Source organism: Dermacentor albipictus, chromosome 8 (assembly GCF_038994185.2).
Source record: "Dermacentor albipictus isolate Rhodes 1998 colony chromosome 8, USDA_Dalb.pri_finalv2, whole genome shotgun sequence".
NCBI lineage: Eukaryota > Metazoa > Arthropoda > Arachnida > Ixodida > Ixodidae > Dermacentor > Dermacentor albipictus.
Window position 1 is genome coordinate 21369696 of NC_091828.1, and position 23832 is coordinate 21393527.

Here is a 23832-nt window from a genome sequence, read left to right on the forward strand (position 1 = left end):
CAGCAGCCTCTTGCGCAATTTTTTATTCAGCTCAGTCATTCTGTGTTCCTCTCCTAAAGATGGCTCCTCAGTGTTAAAGCTTCCGAAGGCTGTTGCCAGCAAACACTGCCACAAATGACCATGTCAGCTGTACTGAGTAACAGAGCAATCATTTTTATTAACCTACTTCCCCTCTGTTTGATTAAATATCTCAGCAGCAGGGAGACAAATAGTTGAGCCATTGAAATGGTAATTCTCATTTGCACACAGGCTAACACCTTGCTATGACAAGATATAGACACACAATACTTGATCACATGTCAATACGAATGTAATTTTACAGTGTCAGTTAATATTACTGCTGGCAGTAAGCTTGCAGAAGCAGATGTCAACTGTGGATAATAACAAATGAGCCGATACTTCCATTATTGTGACAGCATTGGCTAGTTGGTTGATGTGCCACGTCGAATGTAATTTCATGTAATGTAATTTTATTAATGTAATGTCGTCTCATTTGAAGGAAAAAGCAACATGAAAACGAGTGCAAAATGTGTGCACTCATATGTTGTGTGGCCATGCATCAGCACATGATGCCCAGAGCGGCTTCGACCCTTTTTTCAGGTGTACTGCAGCCCCGCCCGTGAGACTGGTGTCACCACATTTGTGCCATTTGTAGCAAGCAACTACCTGTACAACTCTGAGGACAACAACATCACCTGGAGTGGGCCACAGTCGCTCATGCAGACGTTAGTATACACGTATAGTGCGGCATTCTTGCCTTTCAGAGGCCTTTCTCTGCACGCACGTCTCTCTTAAATTGTCATTATTCTGGTTATATCTCGTATCTGGCATCTATTCTGTGGTCACTGTCAGTCGCTGTCTTCCAGCTGACCAAGAAGTATAATGCTAAAAGGGCGGGCCAAAGCTGCTGTAATTGCCGTGTGCATTCAGAGTAAATTGTACACCCCTCTGTGCTCATCTTGTTCATCTTGTCCCAATAATGGTGGTCTACATTGCATTCATTTCTTTTGTTTTATATGCTGCTTTCCCAGCAGTTTCAGGTCACAAATTGCATGTAGCTATCAGCATGGCATAGCATTCCTGAAAAGAAAGTATACCTTTAGAGCAGAGCAAGAGAACTCTATGCAAGATTGATGTCCCAATTATGTGTGAAAATTTTTAAGTGTGGTCAAGTGTGGTTTCGAATTCGGTATGGTAAGGAAAAGTATTGGTAAAAAGTAATGAGTGACTATCCATGTAGAAATAAAAATACATATTTGTGTTTAAATACCTTTATGTGTCATTTGATTACTTTAAATGGGCAAGACTACTATTTGCACTCCTAAAGTGTACTGTAGCAAGTGAAAGTATGGCAGTGACATGTTTCTTTTTGCAATATTAAGGGTGTTGATTGATTTATAAAGATTCTGGTTCTAATTGGTGTGCACATAAAATGTCAGTTACAGTTGTTAATGTGAAATGGCAGTAATTATAGAGATCGTTGGGAGATGCTTTCATGCTGCAGTTGTCATAGAATAGGCTGATAATGATCTTAGGACATACAGATTACCGTGCCAGCTTTTTGAGTAAAATGAGAAATGCAGTTAAACTAAGATACATATATATCCCAGGTGAAAATGTTTTTACTTCCAGCTGGATTATGGAACTGGAAATTTCACCCAGCTGGATACTTTTCTAGCTGGGAAGGCAGCTGGAAAAAATCCAGCTGGGTGAAATTTCCGGTTCCATAATCCAGCTGGAATATGTCCCAACTGGAACGCCTTCCAGCTGGATCCAGCTGCAAGAAATGCCAGCTGTAATTCAGCTGGAAGAGGTTCCAGCTAGAATCTCCAGCCCGGCCTGTGGGTCTACAGACCCACAGACCGGGCTGGCACACAGCACCGGTCGCCATGGTGTTGAGCCTTGGCGACAACACCATGGTGTTGAGCCATGCTCAGGTGAAATCCCAGGGTGTAAGCTCGCATCAAGCAGGATACAAACTGGCCAGAACTCGCATGGATCTTAGCTTGCTGTCGCAAGTCACACTTAGTTCCTAATGTGACTGGCCGCAAGACCAACTGGTCCGGTGAAAATACATGCAGCCAAAACAGCACGGTGCTGAAACTTGCAACCATTTATTTGAACACTTGCAGCAAGGATTGCGGAAGCATATCTTGCATCTCCCTCAAGATGTGGAATACACTTGCACTTCTCCTTGTACCCCATCTGAAAAAAATATTTAGACATAGTGAGTGAACTTTAAAACAATCATCACTTTAATCCACTCAGTTCTAGTAAACAGTGACCTTTACCAAAATCACGTGGATTGTATCAACAGCCTTTGAACAGTACCACAGTGTACATTCATCACAGCCCTTTCTATCGTTTATGTGGCGCAATGCCTCAACCTGAGCTCTCAAGAGGCTCTCAACTTGAGCTGCAGAAGCTATGCAATGATTGTTAAATTATTTAGCGCCCTTGACTGTGGCTTTAGTGTAAATAGAGTTCAAATGAACTCGTTTGTATTTTGAACTAGGCGTACGTGTGATGTAACTCAACAGCCTCCCAAGAAGCATTTCTCTGCTGAATAACACAGGAGCTTGAGGGCCAATCTTTTTATGTTATTGTTGTTTTGCACCAATTCAAATGCCTGCCATTCGAGGCAACGTGTTTGCGAGCACGCACTTGCAGTGAAAGCACGCCATAAATGTGCTTCTATTGCGTTGGGCAGATTGACATATACGCACTAGTATTTAATAGACGTACGTATGTGCAACATTGGGCACAAACACTGCACGGCAATATATTCAAGTGGGCTATTGGAGACAAAAGGGGCTTACGCGAACTGGCAAGCACTTCACATATGCTGCGTGATAATTTAAAGTTTTATGCAATTTTTAACAAATCGCCTGTTGAAGATACCGTAATTCTAGTCCTTGAGCTGGATCCTTCAGAGAAGGAGATTACTCGCACGAAAAATCGGAACACATATTGAACTAATTTTTAAAAATTCAATAATGAACTTCCTAATTTATTACATTACGGCACATATCGCAATCTACGAATTGTAGCCATTGAGATTGTCAGGCGTATCCACTTGGACTTACTTTCCAGAATGACACCAGTTAGAAATATGTGTCATCAAACTCGCCGTAAAAGTGCACTGTTGGTCCACATACTTTTTTAACAAAACGCTCTTTTATGTATTGGAGCACAAAAGTAACTGGAACGCCCACTTATTCGTCTCGCACTTTAGAAAATAATATATCGAAACTGATGTAATTCTGGAAATTCATTTAAGGTGGATCCATCTTGCAAACTCACAGGCTACAATTCGTACATAGTAATATGTGCAGCAAGGTAACAAGTTAATTTGTCAATTTTTGCTAATTACTTGAAGATGTCTTTCGATTTCGCATGCTATTAATGTCCACCTCTTCGAATAATTCCGCTCAGCGACAAGAATTATGATGTCTGCCACAGGCCATTTCTATCAAATTCCGCAAAACATAAAAATGATCAACCTGTATACGAACATCACGTACACCAGGGACCTATGATATCATGCTCAAGCGTGCCAACATACAGGATAAAAATAAGCATTAACTTACGCTCAAAACATAAGCAAGTGAAATAATTACCTCCAAATTGTAGAATCAGGGCTGGAGAAAACGGTGCTCTTCGATCCGCACTGGTGAATCACAACACCACAAAGTACAGCAATAACAACCGTTGATAGCCGCTTGCCTGTACTTGTAACACCGTCCAGAGAAGGAACTGTCCAAAAATAATTACTTCATGCACAAGATCGTGCAGGTTCCTCGCAAAAACTTGATCACACGCACACCCGAGAGACTCTCGTTGTCTCGCAAAATTGCCCCGCCGTGACAGTTTCCGCCATGTGCTGTACGAAACTGGGGCCCCTGTGGCGTCGTCACATTTTTTATATTCGGCCTGCCTTTGTAATGCTGCTGTTTGCTGTGAATAAAAACCCGAGCTTTTCTGAGAAATACTGATATTGCAATAACACGCTATTATATTATTGTTAGTGTCAAAAGAGCAGATCAAGACAAGATACGAGACTAAAGCTCCTAAGTATTCAACAAATATGGCGGCGATTGTAGTGGCGTCGTGCAGACAGGAAAAAATAGGAGCAGCGGTCATTGCAGCCTGAACTGCTGAAGGTGCCACGTGTTAAGGCTCTTTTTTGTTAGAGAAGGAATTGCTATGTTGTAAACACTAGCCGTTTGCGCAGCGGCTCATCATGACCAATCGGGCAAGCTCCTCGCTAGACGACGTCGACAATGTAGCAAGATAACACAGTGTCGACCAAGAGCGCGTCGCTTTTGTTTACTACAAGCAAGGTTCAATAAAAGTGGCCGTTTTTCCTGGAGATATTTTTTTTTGGCAACTCGATCACACAGGACACTTTAGATTGCTATCGATCGCGATCAAAGGTACCCGGAGTGACGAGCATTTACATACGTTCATGCAATTCCGATTGTTGTCGCAACACGAACGAATAAAAATATATATATATATATTTTTTTTTTTTTTGCTGCTGCAAGAGTAAAAGCTCTTCGTTCTTATACAAACACCACCTAGGGCTAAATATGGGCATGTTGTAGATACAAAAAATGTCTTAATGCAAGTGGGAATTAGGCTCCACTTTCCAGTCGATAGATTCTACTTCCGGCTGGAAAATGCTCCATCCAGTTGTTTCCAGTTGGAAGCGCTGTTTCCAGCTAAAAAATGCTGTATCCAGTTGTTTCCAGCTGAAGCTGGAAAACTTCCAGCTGGCAGTGCTGCTTCTAGCTGAAAAACCAGCTGAGGTGGATCCCACTTCAAGCTGGAAAGTGCCATTTCCAGCTAGAAATTCACAGCCCATTTTCATGTGGGATATATATATATATATATATATATATATATATATATATATATATATATATATATATATTGACACATGGTCGTGACTTCAAAGAACACAGTAGCAATACTGTGAACGGCAAAACAAACTTTTATTGGGCGAACCTGTGCCTACAAAACAGGCTACACTTATAGCACAACGATAGCGGCGAACACGCTCGGCGATCGTCGAAAATCTGATCAGCGGGCAACATTATATATATATATATATATATATATATATATATATATATATATATACACACACACACACACACACACACACACACACACACACACACACACACACACACACACACACACACACATACAAGCCTCGAACTCGGAACTTATTTTTCATAGAGCACCATGTCTTTTAAACCTCAGTATAACAAAATGTATTTATACATGATTTCAATATAATGAAATTTCACTGTTGCTGCAAAGAAATAGAGGCAATAAATGGAAAGTGCTGCAGATGCAGATCGTCAAATCATTGAATTACATGCCATCGCTTGCAAACGCATCTCTTAAATCGCATGCCATGCGACGAAATGTGGCTGCCAAAGCGCAGCAGTGTATTGGCAAGATCCTATCACGCCCCAAGCACCATATCAACAGCACCTTCATATCACAAGGCCTGTGCATTATGCTTTATGACGTCATGCAACTAGGGCTGAAATTTTCACTGCGAAGCTGGGTGTGCTGAAAGTGGTGAAGTCAAAATCACCGTGGATTACACAGAAGCATTCAAATTAGATTCAATGCTGTTAGCATGACATCGTAAAGCAGAGTGTGCAGGCATTCTATCATTCAGCTGGCTTTGGCCATGTACTGTGGGTGCGAAAGTGAGCCGAAAAGGATGGTGACTTTATTTGCACTTCTCGTTTGAGGAGAGGTGGGATGGGGGAGCAGCGAGGTAATGTGATCAAGCAGATGCTAAGGGAAGAAGGTGGATGTGTATCTCTTCCTCTAGCTTCGTCTGGTTGTCAGTGGGGCTGCACACACATGCAGCCTGTGTGCCCTAGCTTTGAGGTAATCTGTGGTGGGTGCAAAGTTTAAGCGAACTGAGGTGGCCGTGGCTTCAAGTGTGCTGTCTTTCCGCCAATGTGAAGATATTGTTGACATAGCACAAACCGTATGGATTTACTTGAAATCTGCGCTACATTCGGGTGGATGACAATTTTCTTGTTTATTGTCAGGTTTAACGAAGTAAATATAACAAGTTTATTGCAATGAATATTGCATATAATGCAGATACTTTTGCATCGGATGCTAGATCTAATATACTAACCATCGTGCATCCATCTATTATGCCAGCATGTACTGGGACAAGCTGAAGGTGTCTGTGAAGAAATCCTCACTCAACGGCAGCCACAGTCGGGGACCCGGCTCTGACATCCTCATCACCGAGCTGGAGAAGATCCGCCGGCTGAGCTTTCACCCGTACCTGCTGTGGCCACTGGCTGTGAGCCCCGTGCAGAACATGGATGACATGCTGATCGTCTTTGAGTGTGTCCACTTCGGCAGCCTTTTCGACATCCTGCACAATGCGCAGCACCTCCTGGCCCGTGGGCCCCTCGACCACAGTCGTTTGCTCCTCGTGTTGCAGCAGACGTGCGAGGCGCTGCTTTTCCTGCACAGCAGGCACTGGGTGCACGGATGTGTGTCCTCGCACTGCATCTACGTGGTGTCACCGTGCCTCGGAAAGCTTGGAAACTTTGAGTTTGTGCAGCGCAGGTAGGTGTTTAGGTTTCTCTTGTAGTGTACCATGTTGCTCGTGATGTTAAGAAACAGGGTGATAGCGGTATGGAGTGGAGAACCAATGGGTGTAGCTGATATTCTAGTTCACATTAAGAGAAAAACTGGAGCTGGGCGAGCTATATGCCAGGGTGTCGAATTGAACCAAAGCAAAACTGGAAAACCTGCGCTAAACCATTATTTTCAGCTGTACCGGAACCGAAGCTATATTTTCCTGCCATCTTGAAACCAAAGCTTAACCAGAATGTTTTGCAGGAACCAGTTCAACATATCCAGCCCAGGGTCGTCGTTGCTGAAATTCTACGAAAGCAAATGATGCCTCTTGGGTCAATTCAGTGCAGCGCATAGTGTGTTGCTACGGGAATAGTTGTGTGGCTCATCACACTCATGTCATTGGCCCACTGAACTTTACGCATGGCCGGCTCAGCTGTACTCTATGCAAGCAGTCGGCGCTCACTGTTTAGGAAAACTGTCTGACGCTGTGTCATCGTGGAAGATACTGCTTGTGTTCAGGGCATCTGCTGTGTTCATGAACAGTTGTGAACTGAAGCGGAGCAGCATCGTGTTCTGTATGAAGTCCAAGTGCGATAATATCCTATTGTGCCTAGTGTGCACTGTATGCTTTGGGCACGAGAGAAAGCGTGCGAAGGTGATGAGCCGAGGAGCATGATGTCTTGATGAGCGCCGTTCTCCCATGCGAGCAAGGGGGAATGATAAAAGAGGAGGGAGTTCAAGGTAATGCGATCAAGCACACACGATTGGAAGGAGGGGGATAAAGTGGGGGGCAGGTTGGTGCACATCTCTTTTTCTAGCGGCTGAGTGCATATGCTGCCTGTTTTAGACGTAATCTGGCGCGCTGGCAAGAGTGAGTGTACTGTGATGGCGTGGCATCACATGCGCTTTCTTCCTGCGCAATTAGTACTCGAGGTTGCGTAATTTTAAGTTTAATGTAGATTAACAGTAGATTAACGTAGTTAAAGATTAACGGAAGCTGACTTAATATGCTTATGATGCATATAGAATATAGCATAGTTATTTCCATGTTGACTCGGTTCCCGCGATGTTAAATCTGAGTATGTTCAATCCGAGTATTAAATATTAAAAGCATTAGACAATATCAGTGCTCAAACCTGAAAGTGATGCAATTTTTCTTGTGCGGCTCTTTACGGTCAGCACAGTTGCTTCCTGTGCGACGTAATTACAGGCTCTACAAGTCATGGTAAATGCGTAATTTTAAGTTTAACATAGATTAACAGTAGATTAACGTAGTTAACAGTAGATTAACGGAAGCTGACTTAATATGCTTATGATGCATATAGAATATAGCATAGTTATTTCCATGTTGACTCGGTTAAAGTTCGGTTCGGCTGTACGTTGTAGGTGCAGCGCTGCACTTAAAGAAGCAAGAATAGTGGTCCAGTTGTGCTGTTGTACAAACGATCGCAGTGAGGATGCGGAGGGTGGTGATGCAGCCTCGTACAGTCCACCTGGTGACGACTTCCTTGATTTCTACTGCCGCTGGCTTGCCCCCGAGGTGCTCACTGGCGCTCGTCCCACCAAAACGGCCGACCTCTACGAGTTCTGTGGTGTCCTGTGGGAGCTCTTTACTGGTACGCACAAGGGGGTTCCCGTCTTTCTTTGTAGCTGTCTTCACTGCTGTACTCTGTCTCACTAACTCCATGCTGCAGTGTAGAGGCTGCTGTGTTTGCTGTGGCAGCTGGAGCTATGCAAGAATATGTAGAGTTTTTTTGACGTTGCCTATCTACAGTACAGACAATTTGCTTCGGCACAAAGGTTGTCTGCAAGCTTCCCAATCCTAAAGCGATTAATCACACTGAGGAGAAATTCCTCACTTTGCGTGAAGAAGTGCACATCACATGACGTTAATGTTGCACCTTTTTGGGGCCAAGGCACTAATGTAAACATCGCTGGAAGGGGGGGGGGGGGGGGGATGCCTCGCTGCACCAGTACAAAGCATCCCCTCTTGGCTGAGGAGACAGCAGAGATCTTGTCCACTAGTCTAGCAACCTATCACACCGCACTCACTGGCAGTTTAGAGGCAGCTTTAAAATTCCCATTGCCTTTGTGGTCTTGTTCGTTTCACTGTGATTGTTTTAAAATGAAGATTTCTTTGCGAATACTCCCGTCCTTTCCTGACTGTGGCTGTTCGGTGCTGCTATCTTGCTGAATAGCTCACCCTTTAAAAAAGAATTTAATCATGCACCCGATGGTGGGATTCAACTTTTGCCCCAGCACAGCAGCTCACTGCTCGAACTATTAAACCATAATTACACCTATGCTTCTATCGTGGCAACGCCAACTAGCTTTTCAAGATGATAGCCATATGTGTCACTGTAGTGGTTAGGATTGTCATGTTGCAAGGAGTGTGACGCAAAGAAGGTGGAGGAGACAGTGTGTGGTTACGAAGCACATGACAGTTATATTAGACGGCATAGAGACACGAAAAAGATCTTCAACTAGATCCACACATGCATGATTGTTCGAAAATGGAAAAAAACTATGCAGTCTCACGAGGTTGCTATTGAAGTCTGGAGGGGGCGAGACTGGTAGAGTCCTTGAGATGGAACACTCGCGGGTAGAGTGTGACTGATGTGGCAGAATAGAAGCAACACAGAGCAGGAAATGGTGGGCGGCCCAGAGGTCGGTAGACGGCATGAAGTTAACACAGTGTAGAACTGCCGCTGGCCTTAAAATCACTTGCGGGAATGCAGTGACCTTTTCCACATGGCTTGCACATGGTTTTAGATCAGTTTGTGGGATACTATGCAGCCTCCTCTACGGAGCCTCTTCAGTAGCTGAAAACTTTTTCCTCCACCTGAGGAAACTTGCCTCCTTGTTGTGGTCCTCAAAATGCATGTTGATCTGTTTTTGTAGTCCCAAGCTCATCCTCTTATTTCCTCCAGTAGTGCACACACACATTGTGTCGACGCTGAAATGCCATCCAGCTGCATGGTTCCCATGCCAGGGCATGCTCTACAACTTTCAGTTTGAAACAGGCCGTGTAGCTGGCCAGCTGCATGGTTCCTATGCCAGGGCATGCTCTACGACTTTCAGTTTGAAACAGGCCGTGTAGCTGGCATAACAGTCCATTGCATGATGCACAGCAGATGCACAGCACCCTAGGAATAAAAAATGATATTGTCGGCATGACATATCTTTGGTTATAACTCCCAAATTCAACAAAATTACATATTTTTCCATTGAAATTCTTTTCTTCCTATTCCTCGATAATTCTGAAAATATTACGGCCTTTTCCATGTAAAAAAAAAGTTCAGCGACTACTTTTATGGATAAAAGGTCTGAGTTCGGTACAACAAAAATTCGATATTACGAAGTGCTGGTCTTAGTGACTTTGCTATATTGCGGTTTAACTGTATCTCTTGCTTTTTTCTTGTAATTAATCAAGAAATTTATTTCTTTACATTTGCATCTTCCATGAAACACTGGCAGCAACAAGTTCTGCAGCATGGTGGCAGGTGCCTAGTGTCATCATCTCACATCAATAACATGATCTGCATTAAGCACCGTTCTTGCTTTTACACTTGCATCTAAAAGAAATCTTTGTTTAGAATTGTGCAGTAATAGGCAATGTGCCAGTATAGCTGACTTCTGTTAGTTCGATCTGGACGAGACTGACGAGACTGGTCGAATTATCTGGGTGGTCGAATTAAAAGAAAGGCAGAAAGAATGCCGAAACACGCCATTGGTCCACATGGCAGTACTGCCTTTGAAATTAGCTTCACCGCAAAATGCCCTTGTTATGCAGTGAAGCACATTAAATGGGGAAAGTTGCCACGCTTACGGTACATAGCCATCATCATCATCACTCTATTTTATGTTCGCTGCAGGACAACGGCCTCTCCCTGCAATCTCCTATAACCTCTGTCCTGTGCCAACTGATTTCAACTAGCACCCGCAAATTTCCTAATTTCATCGCCCCACCTATAGTCTTCTGCCATCCACAACTCCGCTTCCCTTCTCTGGCACCCATTCTGTAACCATAATTGTCTACCGGCTATCTAATGTGCAGATTACATGACCTGCCCAGCGCCATGCTTCTTCCCCTAATGTCAATTAGAATATTGCCTATACCTGTTTGCTCTCTGTTCGAAACCACTGTCTTTCTGTCTGTTATGTTATGTTATGCCTAGCATTCTTCTTTGTATGGTACATAGTACGTGTTTCCTAAGTTAAATATGCACATGCGCAGTATCCGGTCTCAGTATAAGCACCAAGATGCTTAATAAGTTTGCTGGCATATCTACAGAGGTTTAGGTAGATCCCTGCTCTTTTGTTGTCTTAAAACGCCCCCTCGACTTTCGGCGTTTTTCATCTTACCATCTTTTGCGCTAGCTTTCCCAAAACACAGATGGCTTTTCTGCACTTCTCATTCCAGGGCGTATGTCTATAGTTAAGGGAAAGCTGAAGCGTCTGCCGAATTCAATAAGAGACGCTCATATACGGATGCGGGAACCTTAAACCATGCAGGTAAAATATTAAGGGGAGGGGGGGGGGGGTTCGCTTAGGAGCGACGTAATCATTGGTTAAAATTGCGCTGTAGCTCCGCCCCCCGTCGAGTGCCGCGCGCTGCTGCTGACTCTGACGATGCGAGCGGAGACTGGACACCACAACATTGTGATGTCAGCACTGGTATTCCGTTCCTTCGCAGTCTCCGCGACCGTGTCTGACTGTGCTTATTTCTGCATGCATGCCGTCCTAATCTGCTTCGTTCAACCCTACATTCCTTTGTTTGTGTGTATGTAGAGTGGTAGTTGACGTGCACCGCATCAATTGAACTTGTAGGCCGATCATGCCGGCGTTCTGCGCAGCCTACGGTTGCACGAGCACCAGCGGCCGCAGCGATGTTCCGACATTCCATTAGTTCCCGCAAGACAAAAAGCTTTCAGCTAAGTGGGAGGCTGCTGTGAAGCGAAAGAACTTCAAGCGCTCAAGAACAACAGCGCTGTGCTCTAACCACTTACGTGGCGACAATTACTACCAGAGTTAATCAATAATGCATGCTTTGGGTTCTTCATGTTAGCACGCTGAACGGGAGGTGCATGTTTATGTCCCACCCATGATGCAGGTTTCATTGTCAAGCACCGCGAATTTTCTATTCGCACGTGTGTTGTGAAACAGCCTGCATGCAGCTACCATAACGCAGTGCAAGTGTAAAGTTTGCATGTGCTGGAAAGCCGGCTCACGCCAGGACGCTGCGCTCCCGCTTCTCTCGCACACATAGAGAAACCAACCATCTCACATAGCCGACGGAATTCGCCGGTTACGAGCAGCGTTGGAATGGTGCGCTGATGAAGGTTCTATACTACATGTGCTACAACGGCCGGTAAACTATTACCGCGTTTAAACCATCTGTGTAGATTGCCGATAGCTTTGGGGCAGCGCACAAATGCCAAAGATCGCATCAGCGCTTACGTTCTACGAGGAGGCATGCAGGAACATAACACTACAGTTGTTTGCCCGGAAACGTACTCACTTGAACGCTGAATGCAGCTTAGCAAAAAACATACTCGCCAAAGAACATTTCCAACACAAGGAGATGCTAACACTTCGCCTTCATTTGCATGGAAAGCACTGCTTCCACCAGCACTTTTTGCTTCTTGGAGAGGCCAGCTCTTCGCAATCGGCTCGTACATATAGGGAGTAAAGTATAAACCCCATACAAGTGATCTTGCACGTGACAGCGACAAGCCAGGCGATGGCTGTCGCATTCACTCATCGCCTGCAAGCCGAACTTCACGCGAGCGACGGCTTTGAGCGACGATTTCCCAATATGAGCACAGCAATATACGCGCCGAAACTAGCGTGACGCATGCTTTATCAATTTAAGTTGATGTATTTTACTGTAAAAAGGAACATAAAATATTTCTGAAGGTCTTGCACTAGGTTCTTATTCTTGCACGTGTAATATTCAATAGTTTGCTCATTCTGTGCGGCACACAGTAGTATTTGAGTTATGTACATCCAGTTCCGGCTTCACACTATTGGCTAGTCGCTCATAGCACTTCTGAGCGACAAGTGAAGAGTTCTAGATTTCTAGAAACGAGCGATTGAGCAACAACACCGAGCGATCTGTTCAAGCAACGGCCTGTTTTGTCGCTCGAAGCCGTCGCACGCAATATCGCTCTCGTAGGGTTTGGACTTTACGCCAAACTCCTCAGAAAAACGCAAGCTCTCGAAATTTTCCATGACCGTCTCAGCAATACAGCACCAAACTACCTTGCACCGTGCTTCGTGTGTAGCGGCAGCAGTCGATCCGGACAAACACCATTGTTGACGTCACGAGGCGCCCGACCAATCACAGGCGGAAACGAGGCGCGCGAGCTGCCCTGAGTCTGCTGCTGCACTTTTCGTCGAAATAAAATCTGTTTGCACTTTCTTTTGCTCAATTTCAATGCGATATACGAATTCAGAGGGTTGGAAACCATGACGTACTGCTCTTCACTCATTTTTTCTGGAAAAGCTTTCAGCTTCCCTTGAAGGAATGCGTACAAGGTACGGTTCACGGTCTCACCTATGAGACACACATGGTGGGCAAAACAAGGGCTCAAATAGTCACAGCAACATCACCAACAGCTCTGAGTGGCTACCAGTATGCTTATAAGCATATAGGTGGTTGTACTGCGACTGCAGACGGCGCGTGCATACCTATGTAATTAAGGAACGCATACTGGGATCCTTGGCAATGGCCCTTTTCCATTCTCAGTATACATCACTGCAATGAACTGCATATGCTTCACCGCACAACATCGCTGTATTGAGGCGAAGCTGACCAGCAAGGTTTGAATTATCTGGCCAAGGCCAATTTTGAAATCAAAATAACTGAAGCTAGGGCCCATAGAAATGTGTAGGTGCCGGCCGATACCTTCGGTCAGGTGTATTGTATTAATCTGTTTAACTGTAGGTGAATGCGTCGTGTGCACAGCTTACATGTGCTATATTATTTTGGTGGCTTGATCCAATGTTTATTCAAGGAACGAGATTACTTGAACGGTACCAATGATGGCAGAAACTGTGTCTTATCTGGGCCATGGTCTGAGTGGCTTCCTTGCAAACCACTTTTTTTAGTCTCTAAAGTCGCTAAATTTAGCATAAAACTTTGCCCAGCATTTAGTGGGCGGCAGCAGGTACCCTCCCAGTGGCTGACAGCACCCTAAAAGAGGGAGCAGGTGTGCATACAAAGGCTCCCTACTATTGGTGGGGCAGTGGCACCGCCTATCGTGCGAGTTGGCTCTGAAGCCGATGTACAGAGCAAACAAAATTCCCGATGGTGCGTGCGTGCAGAGGAAGTGCCATGGGGCTCGGCCGAGCGTGCTGCAGTGGAGTGCGCAGTTACGCAGGAGCGCCGAGGACTGTCCCACCGGTCGGAGATCCCACCGCCACTGGACACTTTGGTGCACACGGCCCTGGCACTGGACCCGGCCGAAAGGGTCACCGACCTCGAGGATGTGTACCAGGCGCTGGCTGCCACTGTGCAGGAGGTGGGCATTGTGATTCTTGTGCATTGCAAAAGCTCTGGGTTTCTGTCTTATACCCCTGTCACACTGGGAGTTTTAATGTCATTCGAACCAAATGGCATTAGCATCGAATGACATTATTCGGTTGCTACACAGCGATATTTAATGTCATTAGCACCAAATGACTTCCGCAATCGAATGAGTTCGAGAAACTCGTTCGGCTTCGCACTTCGAAGCGAATGTGTACTCTCAACCCCAGAATCACAGCAAAACAAGACAGAGCGTTTGCAAATTGAAAGCCGTACTCATAAAGAAATAATAAGCTTTGAATGTTTTCATGAACGTGTTACTTTAAAGAGACAAAATATGTACAGCAGGGTGTCGCAAAATGTTATACTCTCCAGCTCAGCAGTGTCTGGCCTCCGCCCCCTGCCGCCGACACTCTGCTCGTCGGCCATATTGCAAACACTCGGTCGCCTCGTTGCACGTTTCGTTCAAGCAGGCATCAGGAGCAGCGGGACGAGCAACGGCAGCAGGACGGGCACATTGGAGCCAAGCGGAAACGTTTACGTTAATTAGAATTCGGGAGTACAACCAAAGTGACCTGCGTCGTGCCAAAAGGGATCAGATAGTGTACGCACACATTGTGGAAGAACTCTTTAAAGCCGGCATTGAAAAGAGTCTGAAAGAAACAAAAACAAAGATTGAAAACCTCGGAAACAAATACAGGCAAGTACGATTTTTATTTTTGACGCTGTGCATGTTCGTTAAATAAGAAAGAAATAATGGGAATATATCGAGCGAAGTAGCATCCCAGGTTGTTTTCTAGAGCGGACGCCAGTATCATCACTAGGCGTTGTCGAAAGAGCTAACAGACATGGCGCACTTTTTTCATTCACGCAGTGCATACCTACATTGGACGCATTGTGTATCTTTTAGCATACTGGAGCAGCAGGCATACAACAATCCGCTGATGGGAACGCTCCGAAATGTGATACACCAGTCCTTGGGGACGCATAGAGAAATGCAGGGCGCGTTCTGGATCGTGTCCGCTCGGGATTGAAAGTGCCCTGTGTGACTGGTATTTTTCATGCTGCAACGACTTTCATTTCCAAATAGCAAAATAAAAAGAACATCTGTAAGCGAGTATCTCGGTGCGCGTCAGGGAACAGCTAATTTCAAGCAACGACATCTTTTCGCTACATTGACCTTCCGAGTGTGTGCTGTACTTGTATTGTACTGCTACTGCTATTCGGGTGTGTTGTATGAACCTATGGCACAAAATATGAACTTGATAACCGACAATGCAGTTGAAACGTGGCTTTGCTTTATTTCTGTTGCAGAGACATCAATAAAAAAAGGGCACGGGCTGTGGCCAGATAACGTGGCCCTTTTATTGGGATACACACAAATTTCTCCAGGCACTGCCTATTAATGATGACAGCCTGCTGCATGACAGTGTCTGCAACAGCAGCAGCACAGTGGAACAGGTAAGTGCAATGCATCTTGTACAATACTTTCTAATAAATTTTTGCAACAGTTATGTCTTCAAGCATGCAAAATTTTTTATATCATAATTGGCACTAAGCAAAGCTATTTTTTTTTTTTTTAAGGTGCTTCCATTGCTATTGTCTGCACAACAAACTTTGGAGGGACATACCAGAAATGAATATTTGAAACATTTGCAGCACCCTTAATATTAAAGTTTATTAATCTGTGAAATGTTTCACGTGTTCAGGTTTATGTATATGAAATCATCGGAACAGTTTCTCAGAAACATTTGGGTAACAATGAATTACATTTTTATTGTATGCTTTTTTTTTCAGCTCATCACGAGCATGGAATATGGAAATGATTTTGGCAGCGATGAGGACGCCTCGGTGGGTGATGCAGCCCTTGTAGACACCAAAGCTCTGTCGTCAACACCGGGCTCGGCCACCGCCAGTGAAAACCCATCGCCTCTGGTGCCCATGTCCGACAGCGAGGGCTTGCAAGCGCCAACACCACTAGCAGCTCGCAAGAGAGCCGAAAAACAGGCCCTGAAGAAACGGCAGCCCTCCCAGCAGTTGCTGTTGGCGCAAGTTGTTGAGGAGCAGCGGCAACTTTGTCTCAGCTTGGAGAAATCAAAAGAAAAGGAGCTTAGCATGCGCGAGCGACAATTGAGGCTCTATGAAGCTGCTGCCGAGCGGGAAGAACGCTTAATAGTGGCGTTAGAAAAAATTGTTAGAAAATAGTGGTGTTTTGAAATGGACTGTTTTCCATTTTCTCCATTTACTTCAAGTGATCTCTTCAACTGACGCCAAACACTCCTTCAGGCATACTAAAAAACAAACCCCGAAGTATGCTTCCTACTGTGAGGTTTCAGTTCATTGTGTGTTTTGTTGTGCCCATTTCCAAAAATATTGCGCAAGGGCAGCTCTGACTTCATGACCTGACGCAGTGGATGCAGTGGTAGTATGTGATGGTTGCTCATACAGAGCATCAAATGCAGTGGCTTCATTTTCCCACTGCTGTTCCACAGTGTCTCTGAGACCTTCACAAATATTGTGTAAAATACACGATGCCCTAATTGCATGCTTTGCATTGGGCAAGGTGCACTCTATTCTTTTCATAATAAACCTAAAGCGAGCTTTCAGCCTTCCAAATGCATTTTCAACAATGCGTCTCATCCTTGATAGGTTATAGTTGAAAGCAGCTTCGTGTGTGTCGGGCAAGGCATTTGAGAATGGCTTCAGGAGGTCAGTAGTAAGTGGAAATGCCTGGTCACACAGAATAATTGGCTTCACCTCAACATCCTCAATCACAGCTACGGGCAATGAGAAGTATGCGTCCTCGACCAACGTGGACAATCTCGACCTTGCATACACGTTGGCGTCGTGGCATCTGCCTGGAGCTCCAATATTTATGTACCGAAATCGGTACATATGATCCACCATCGCCAGAAGTATGATGCTGTACCTGCACAGAAAGCAATACATAAATATGATTATGCACTTCACTACAGTGTATTCTGCATTGTAAATTTCTGACCAAATGTCAGAAGTCATTTGTGTCCATAGTGCTGCTGAAGAGACCAACGCTACTAAGTAGCAATAGTTTGTGCCATGCTAACAGAAAATATGCTCTACAAGAAATGTAATGAAGCAACCTCTCGCAAGTCAAATTTATGAAACTTTGATAACAAACAAGAACGAAAGACTGAACATTATAATCTTTCAATTTCATACGTAGTTTTCTCTGGACAGTAAAACGTAAACAGTAAAACAGTAAAATGGACAGTAAAACGCCCATAAAAAGTTTAATATTTCCCAAACTATAGACACAAGGTTCAAGTTGTGTTTGTGAAATGCTGTTATAAAAGTAAAAAAAAAAAAACCTTTTTGTAGTGCTTACCATCCTTTATAGTTGTGGTAATCCACGGTGTTCTCCTTCGGTGGCAACACACAGAAGTGGCAGCCGTCAAGAGCGCCAATACCCTGAGGAAAGCCACTCGGAGCAAAAAATTCCTTCATGTGTTCTTTCATTTCTTGGCGGCAGATCATGTGAAGCCATTCCCCTTCAAGATGATCAATTACAGCCTTGCAGAATTCTCTGCACAGCACGTTCACCGTTGATCTACCGATGCCAAAAAGGTGCGCGATAGTTAGGTCCTCTGCACTGGAACACAGTCTGTACAATCCCATCGCCACTCGCTTTTCCATGGAGATCGGCTTTCCCAATCGTGTTGTTTGGCGCTCCAAGACGGATCTGCGAGATTCCACCAAATACCTGAACGTAGGCGGCGATACACGAAAAGCTTGCTTGAAGTGATTTTCACCAAGGTTCGGCAAAGTGTCCTCAAACCAGCGCTCATTTCTTTGAAATGTCCAACGCTCTCGGTGAACAATGGAGCAACTGGCCATCACAGCCGCAACAGTGAACGAGTTGGCTTGAATACGCTGCTCAAATTCATCACCCTGTCTTGATTGTGCATCTATTAGAACGTCTAATCGCTTCCTTTGATTATTACGCCTTGCTCACAATGCAAAGTGCGCAGCAACTAATCGCTTCACCTGCTGCAACTTAGCGTCGTCGTCCAGTGTCGCCATGTCAGCCATTTTTTTCGATTTATCGGCTACTCAGGCGGATAAGTTGTTTTGGCTTATACTAGCCGTATAGTCTGAAATAGAACAACTTTTTCTGCACGCAATACTAAAATTTTTTTTTTTCTAAAAAATATTTTTTAATAAATGCATTGCTTATGAGTACTTTACGCCTTCCTTGTTCTACTTTAGTCGCCCCGTTTTTTTTTCTCTTTTTTTTTTTTCAGGATGATCGCCATTGGGATCGCGACCGAATGACACTAATTTTTCGAGTGTAGCACCTCCACGGGCAAATGACATTCGTTGCACCGAATGCCATTCGATTCGAATGACATTAAAACTCCCAGTGTGACAGGGGTATTACACAAACAGTGCATGTTCGTTAATTTGGCTCTGGTTAGTTCGATTGTTCGGTTACCTCGATCCCAACAGAACGCCCTAGCTGGTGCCCATACTATTCTATGGGACTAAACTTTCGTTATTTTGATCCTGAAATTTGCCTTCATCGGATAAATTTGAACTTTGGTGGTCAGCATACACGTGCCCTTCCCCAATGGTGACCCCAGTGGTGATCACCGTAGCAGCAGGTGGTGCTTAGGGTGCAGTGAATGTGTCTAACACATGTCGCCTTTCATCGATAGGGCCTGTATTCAGCCTGCTGCAACAAGCTTTAAAGTGAAAGTGGTAGCTCACATTGAATTATTAACGCGATAGCGATAAGGAGCTCGTGTCACAGAAAAGCCAGCGTCGGCGGCTTTTCTGTGACACGAGCTCTGTGACTTTTCTGTGACTCGGGAGCTTCATCATGAAAGCATGATGCTTGCATGTCATTGAACTCGCCAGGAAAAAGCGGGAATTTGCTGTTGGGTGCCCCATTCGTGGCACTCACTTGCCGCTGAGATTATTGCTTTCTATGTAACTATTCTACATTTTTTTTCAGTCTTTGAAACGCGCAAACTCTAACCACCATGAATCTTCAAAATATCTGAAGTTAAGCTGCTGTACGTGAGACTGGATTATTTGAATCTGTTTTAAACGTTCTCATCTATTGCACTTTATATGGTGAAGCAATGCCAGCGCCTCGGATGAATATTTTCTATTGATGTACAGTGATCCCTGTAGAAAGACGCAAAGCGGATGCATGACTGACCACAGCATACTCCGAAATGTCATCTGTGTACCTGTTTATAATGAATATTTGTTGTCTCGTGTTATATTTTTGTCAGGCACGAAACATGGAAGATTTCTATATTTGTTGATTATGTTTATTATTTATATAGAGCAGGTTTATATCCCTGATCAATTTTTTAAGGTATTTGAAATAACACTTCCATTTGTACATTGCTTGCCATATTTTTGATTCGGCAGTTATTTCATTTATGCAGCAGAAATGCTGGTATACCTACGCCTTTAATTTAATTTTATCTGGATATCTGTAAGGTTTCTTCCTGTGGGTCTCCTTTTGTTTAAAACCTTGTGAAATAAAGTTTACCTGGCATTGCTTTATTTCAAATGTCTGCATTTAATACAAGCTTTGTCTAAGCATGGTGAAAGTCGTCACTGTGCGCTATCTCTGAAGTGAAATAAGCTAACCTGATTACGGCGCAACGGCCGTCTCAAATCTTTATCTCGTTTCCCTTAAGCTCTCTTTTGGTGCTCTTTGGGTAATAAAGTACTAGTCGAGGCTAACAAATTATTAAATGAAGAAATCTGGATATGGCTGTAAACCACTGGCAACCATTGCTGGAAAGCTCGTAGTGGCGAGTGAAGCTGTAACTGCACCTATGTACTGCAGCTGACTGCGCAAGCAATTTAGTTCTTTTTTTTTCATTACTCTTAATTATGGCATGCATCACCCTTTTGCCCTCTTATCCATGCGAATAACATTGTTTTCGCTGTCTCCTTGTGCGTGTGACTTCATTTTGCACGTTTCTATGGACGTACAGCTCCCACATTACCGTTTCCCAACTCTAGCACCAGAACTAGGCAGGGCTGATGCCGTTCAACAGATGATTTTTGCATTATCTTGCTGCCCCATCACTAAGACAACACCTAAAGTTACGTAAGTTCTATACCGTACCACACTATTGAACTTAATCAGCCTCCAAGCTTGTATAGAGACTGAACGCAACTACAGCGTGGAGCGGTCGCCCCTGCTTTCCACTTACTTCCCCAGCGCAGAAAGCCGACGGGTCCGGCACAGCAGCGGTGTGGTGCGGCAGTTCCCCGCAAAAGCCTCACGCGGGAGCAAACGCTCTGGACACTCTCCCAGTATTCCAGGCATGGATGATTCTAGATCACTCCAACCGTGCTCGTATTCAGACCGTCGTGTGAATATCGGCATGGATCCCATCGGTCGAGTTAATGCAGTTCCTCTTTTCGACGCTAGCGTCAAGGCGCTCTTCAGTTAAGGCCCTTTCGGGCGGGCAATACTTTAGGAAAGTTGTGGCGCGCATGGTTGTTAACATCGTCAGGGCAACAGGAACAGCAGCCGTGCAGCACCTCCTCTCCAAAGCAGCTTTTTAAGAGTTATTGTGGCGACTTGTCCAGCTCGCTACCCGCTTCCCCCACCTCACTGCTCCATGTCATGTGCGCAGTGTTGTTTTTTTCTTTTGCTTTTGCCTGTGCCCGTGGCACGTGTGCTACGGCGTGCAATAGCTTTTTTTTTTTTTCATTCAAATACACCGAGTGGAGGGCACGCCATGCGCGTGTACACAAATAATGCCAATGTGCCCTTCAAAGCATGAAGACGCATTGGAATTGTTTGTTCCAGATTCCAGCGTTGAGAAGACGGAACCCTGTAAGGGATATAAAAAAAGAATGCACTGCTCTGTAGATAAGAATGCTTCTAACTTTTGTTGTTGCTGGCATACACTACGGGGCTCTGCTGCTTATGTTCGCTCGCCCGTAGCAATGTATTAAATCAGTTTGTTTTATGTCGTCTTGTCTACGTGCTGTTCCCTCCTCAATGATCAACGAGGGGCAAAGCTCCGAGTGAACACCGTTGAAGTTGGTGGCTGCTCAAAGTCATGAAATTATTTAAATATAAAGCGTTAGTAATGGAAGGACTAAGTTCATTCCATCCTCTAATTGTTTTAAGGAAACATGAATATTTAAAGCAATTTGAGCTAAAGGTGTATTCATTAGGTGTTCTAGAGTGCTTGTGGTGTGTTGACCTAGAACAATTCAAAGAACTTCGTACGGATGTGTCAATGGTTGTGTCAATAAACCGGCTCTTTTTAATAATTCAGTCGACGAATCCATTAACTTGTATTTAATATAAATGTACCTCATTGCCTTCCTCTGCACCCCTTCTTATGAGTTAATTTGTGTACGTAAATCAAACAATACATGCGTAGTCCAGCACTGGTCGAACAAGCATATTGTAGGCGAGCAAGTTATCTCCTGGTGCAAGACGAAGGTGTTTTCTCAGCAAGATGAGTCGCTTTAGTGCTCAGCATATACATTGATTTCCACTTCAGGTTGTGTTGCTAACATTTCCCATGGGAGAGTGCATGTTAATGTGACACCTAAATATTTACCCTGAAATACACAAGCGAGAGGTGTGTCATTAATAATGTAAGTAAAATCAGATATCTGTTTCTTTTTACTTACTGTTAGCATTACTTTGGGCATTTAGAGTCATCTGCCACTCCTGACACCAAGAAATGGTAGAATTTTGTATATGGTGATCATCACTGCAATTAATTTCACGGTATGAAAAACAATCATCAGTGAATAGATGGATGTTACCATGTAATTGGGAAGACAAATCGTTTATGTATGTTAAAAATAAAACTGGCCCCAAAACACTGCCTTCTCACACTACAGATGTAGTAGGGGCTAAACTGGTAGCTTCAGTCTGAATATATACGAACTGTGAGCGGCAGAGGGCAGCACAATCACTCACATTCACTCGCACTCATTTAAAAGGCATGAGTGCCAGGGAGTGTGAGTGCTGGCGAGTGCCAGTGAGAGTGAGTGGAGGTGAGTGTGAACGTGAGTGAGTGCAGGGCCTGGAAAAATTATGGCAAGTGAGTGTGAATGAGTATTATCCCACAGTGCCGACCTATGCATGCCAAAACCTGCTTTTGGGGCCAGGAGATTCAAGATAGAAAGCCAGTACTTTCTAACTACCTTTAAATATATATACTAAAAGAAAATCCACTCAAGCAGAATCCCGAAATGGACTGCTCATCTTGATAGGTAAATTGCTCAGGCAGCTTCTAACAGCACGAAAGTGCCAAAAACATAATACCGCTAGAGAGTTTGATATAAGCATTACAAAAAGAAATATCTCTGACACTTGAGCAGGTGTGCTAGAAACCAAGCAATGCAAACATGTCTGAAAGTGAACGACCAAAATGTTGCCCTTGGGACATTTCTATAAGCACTCTGCAAGGCAAACAAACGTACCACAAATAGGAATCAGAAGCACAGCTCTAAATTTCAGTACGCAACTGCCTAGTACTTGGGCTATGGTCCACCAAACATTAGTTGAAAAGACACACCAATGAAGCATACTTCATGTTGCTCGCACACGGTAATTACCCTTTGCCCTGCATTTGTGTTATTTGCGTCGAGGCGCATGCCGATTTGATATCCGTGGCGATGCGAAGTCAAAGGTATTACGAGTTCAAGCTTGATTTTTCTTTATATTCTGTCCAAATATATCAGCAAGGTAAAGATTACATATTTTTGACAGTGTACTAAAAAATATACCTAACTGAAAAAGGGCATTTATGTAGGTATGGAAAATATGACAGAACTCAAACTGAAAGTTAGGGCTTGTGACGCATGGTGTTCAGCAGTGCGTTCAGAGGTCGTGCATAATTGCTACTGATAACCACATTACAAAAATAAATGCGGTCATAACTGAAATTTTCAGCTTTAATATTTCAACTTGAATCTTTTCAAAGTGAACAGATGCATATTTCGCAATTCAGGAACACATTCTCCTTCTCATAGAATCTCAAACATGTACATTATGGGGTAAAACAAAGTAAATGACTGGCTGCAGTGCTGGGACAAACAGCAGCGTGAATTCCCTAGAATCTCATTGTTAGGCATTAGAGACAACTTACTTGTATTTCTGCAGCATGGTGCGTTCACCTAGTCACAACACACAATGTACGATCAGTGCCCGGAAGCTTTGGATGCGCAGGAGATGACCAAATCACAAAGACATTCTATGTCCTTTGGACGACCCATGACTGCCATGTACTGGGGGAACATATTATAGATGTGAACTAGACATTGGTAAATGTCTTGGATATTTGGTCTTTTGTAGTATGTCCTATGGATATTTGTGGTTTGCTGGTTATGTTGTAAACAAACAACAGTGTAGTAACCGCAGATTTCAAATGCTGGCACTGCAGCTGTCTATGTAGTACAGCAGAATCTCGTTGGAACTCCAAAGAAACCAAAAATTTATGAAAATAAAATTTACCTAATGGTTAGGGCATGCTCCCTAATGCGAAATTTGAGCACACCTCTTCAGGTGTTTCAAATTACACCGGTTAGGTCGCTCATTGTTCAGAAAGAAAGTGCAAACAAGGGAACATGTGTCTTGTGCGGAGCGCATTGTCATGCGCATTTTGTAGAGGTGA

The 23832-nt window shown here is 44.1% G+C and overlaps 1 protein-coding gene and 1 long non-coding RNA gene across 2 annotated transcripts in view; one reads left to right on the plus strand and one right to left on the minus strand.

The window, feature by feature from the left end:
* The window catches only part of LOC139048655 (uncharacterized), a 117461-nt gene that overhangs the window by 31866 nt on the left and 61763 nt on the right, over window positions 1–23832 (plus strand). The window contains exons 5-8 of the mRNA XM_070523137.1: window positions 601–725; window positions 6205–6624; window positions 8092–8255; window positions 13969–14165. Coding sequence (XP_070379238.1) covers window positions 601–725; window positions 6205–6624; window positions 8092–8255; window positions 13969–14165 — 906 coding nt within the window. The remainder of the gene's footprint in view (window positions 1–600; window positions 726–6204; window positions 6625–8091; window positions 8256–13968; window positions 14166–23832) is intronic.
* LOC135904699 (uncharacterized) lies at window positions 2099–3794 on the minus strand. Its single transcript, XR_011507652.1, has 2 exons — window positions 3621–3794; window positions 2099–2205 (listed from the first exon to the last, which is right to left on the minus strand). It is a non-coding gene; the product is annotated as an uncharacterized lncRNA (long non-coding RNA).